We start from the raw sequence: 2,833 nt of genomic DNA, 5'->3' as shown, positions 1-2,833 counted from the left end.
GACCACACACACGTTAGTACTCCTCTCAATCCTCAGCTGACGTAGGGTGAAAAGGATGATCCTCATAAACTTGATCCGAAGCACAAAAACAAATTCTTCGATACAACAAAACTAAGGAAGATCTAATAACCTGTTTTTGGTTGTCTAATAATAAAGACTCGGACAAACGCTTACCTGGACCCCTTCGCTATGTATGTTGGATTGCAAAGAGCAAAGGTCGTCACGTGCAAGGCTTAAGCTTAGATGACAAAATGCTCAGCAAAAAAAACAATGCAATCTACAGGAACGAGTTGGGGTGAGAAGTAATGATCTATAATAAAGACATGAGTTGGAACTATATTGCCCTAAAATGACAGCATTTCATTCCTGCCTCAAGTGAATGTGCTGCTTAATGAGCGCAGATACTTATCACAAACGTCCTAAGCTCTGAGGACACAAGCGCTGAAACAGAAGAGTACAATATGTATATTCGAGGTGAGATTATATTAATCAAGCCATCACCTCCATGCTTATCTCACTCAATCTGAAATGCCCAAAGAGTATATCCCCTGCTAACATCACCAAGTATTTCAGTACAAGGCTGTGGCATGCTTTCGATGCAGGCCACCTGATGTAGAACTTACACAAAACACAAAATTTCTCAGGAGGAAACAACTTGTTACCGTTTTTGGAAGCGCTAGCTGATGGGCAGCGCAGAAATATCTAGGGTGAGACTGTACTATACATTATAACACAAAATCCAAGTCAATCAATGGTGGCTTGTGGGAAAGAGCGTGAGAACTTGTCTTTGGGGAGAACCTGACCTGCCTTGGTTATCCACGGCATACTCCAGATCTCCAGGAGGCAACCTTTGAGAAGATGACCTGGCAAGGGAGTTGTAAATGTGATGATCAAAGCTGGGGTAAGGTGCAGCAGGCCCCAGTGGGGCGCCCAAGTGACCATGGCCTATACCCGCCATTGGCACAGGCATCAAAAGGGGGAACAGATCCTCCCCATGATTAGAAAGGAAATGGGCTGAAGCGGCAAGGCTTGGGGGTACTGGAGTGGAGGCAAAGAGCTGATCAGAAATAGAAGGACCCTCTGAGGAAAGGCCTTGCATACGTTTCAGATATAAGCGGTATTTCTGAAGATGGCTGGCAACATTCTCCCTGGTTAGACCGTCTACATTCATGAGCTGCATAATAGTCTTTGGCACTGCATTCTTGATGCCAAGATGAGCTACAGCATCAACAAATCGCTTGTGTAGCTGAGGTGTCCAAACAAGACGAGGTCGCTTCAGTGTTCTGGCTGCAGGCTCCTCGCTTGAATTATCCATACACGCACTGGAATCCGCATCCTCAAAGTCAACATCTAAACGCCTCCTCGGTTTTTTGCCTGAGCCTCCAGCTCCACATTCACTGCTGTCTGCTCCGCCAACTCCACTTCCGTAGCCATTGTCTGCCCTTTTCTCCAGCGGAGCATAGGTCATGCCATTTGGGGTAGGGATACTGTCCCCATAGGCAGTTGAACTCTGATGCTGGTGGATAGAATTTTGGTCAGTTTCAACATTCCAAAGGCCTGCGTCAAGGCTCAGTTCTTTGCCAAAATGCCCACCCTCTGAGAAGCTTACCGGAGGTCCGCCATTGCCTGCCTCTTTTTCGGATCTAAAAGGAACTCCTCCGGCCAAGCTTTGATTGTCCTGCGCAGATGTGGTATGGTAAGAATCTAAGGAAGAGAAAAAGTTCCCCTGGCAACGAAGGCCTCCAGATGTGCTCTTTGAGGCAATCGGTACCTCTGCTGCGCTTATTGCTGGTTCCAAGGTGATACTAAAGGCGGACGCAAGATCAGGCGTTATTAAAGTTTGTGTGAGGGGCATCAGGTCCTGTGGAGCGGGTAATCCAGTCTCCCAGTCTTGGTCGTCCTCCTGGTTCATGCTCATGCAACAGGCTCAGTGCGAGCCCTGTTGCTCCTGGAGCTCTAATTCATTGGAGCACAAGAGCTTTGTGAAGTCTACTCTCCCACATAATTCGCGCACAGCCGCGTTGTTTTATTTACTCAATCAGCTCAAAATTCCCCGCTTCGAAGTCTGCCGCTTGCAATTGAACACGAAACAAGTTGGGCTCCTCTCGATCGACCTCAGAAACCGATTGAGCAGCGAAGTGGCACAATCAAGTTTTCTTTTTTGTTCTTGAAAGCGCTCCCTAGCCCAAACCCAGAAGAGAAAACACAGAGGTCCTCAGCATCTGCGACGGCCCTCCTCTCTGCGTCAGAAAAATGCCACAGAGCAAGGCTTCCAAGGCGATCACTACCCAACGCCCAGCAGAGAAATCGCTCTCCGGTCCTCCTCACTTGCGTGCTTGCAAAATCCCATGATGCGCTCGCTAAAAAGCCAGCTTTTTGATCCCAACTTCTTCCTGCCCATGATCGTGCGCCGGTTCTTCACGCAATCGGAATGCAATCTTCATGTTGGCACGTCTCCGAGATTGAACAGAAGCAGGGCCAAAAATCGCCGGATGTTGCGATCTACTCGATTCTCGCAAAAAGAATGGATTGCAACAAAAACAATCGAATGCGGGCAGATCCAGTGTCAGGGTATCAGGGGACCGAAACGGCGACACGCAGCTGATCCACATACACACACACACATTGGACGTACCACACAAGATACACATTACATTGGATGTATATATGTGTACATATATATATATATATATATATATACACACACACACACAGAAAGACATTATCACATCATGACGCTAGTAATCATGTCAATCTTGGTCAACCTCATAGCTTGCTCACTAGGAGCTTGTTCAACCTTCACTCCAAGGTGGTAGCTTGCATTGTAGTTGCA

The 2,833-nt window shown here is 47.3% G+C and overlaps 1 protein-coding gene across 1 annotated transcript; it reads right to left on the bottom strand.

The window, feature by feature from the left end:
* Positions 1–442: 442 nt before the first annotated feature.
* Positions 443–2,630, bottom strand: LOC147890223 (uncharacterized). The gene is made up of 2 exons (XM_087391128.1): positions 663–2,630; positions 443–548 (listed from the first exon to the last, which is right to left on the bottom strand). Exon 1 carries the CDS (start codon positions 1,916–1,918, stop codon positions 749–751), a length of 1,170 nt encoding a protein of 389 aa, XP_087247254.1. The 5' UTR covers positions 1,919–2,630; the 3' UTR covers positions 443–548; positions 663–748.
* Between the last annotated feature and the right edge of the window lie 203 nt (positions 2,631–2,833).

Source organism: Dipteris shenzhenensis, chromosome 19 (assembly GCF_047967505.1).
Source record: "Dipteris shenzhenensis isolate YYH24624 ecotype China chromosome 19, Dip_SZ_1.0, whole genome shotgun sequence".
Taxonomy (NCBI): Eukaryota; Viridiplantae; Streptophyta; class Polypodiopsida; order Gleicheniales; family Dipteridaceae; genus Dipteris; species Dipteris shenzhenensis.
Note: the sequence above shows the minus strand (reverse complement) of the source record. Positions and strands in the feature narration are given on the sequence as shown.

What these genes read in the sequence shown, in the direction of transcription:
- LOC147890223 (XM_087391128.1), bottom strand. Translation starts at nt 1,918, where the DNA reads ATGAGCATGAACCAGGAGGACGACCAAGACTGGGAGACTGGATTACCC.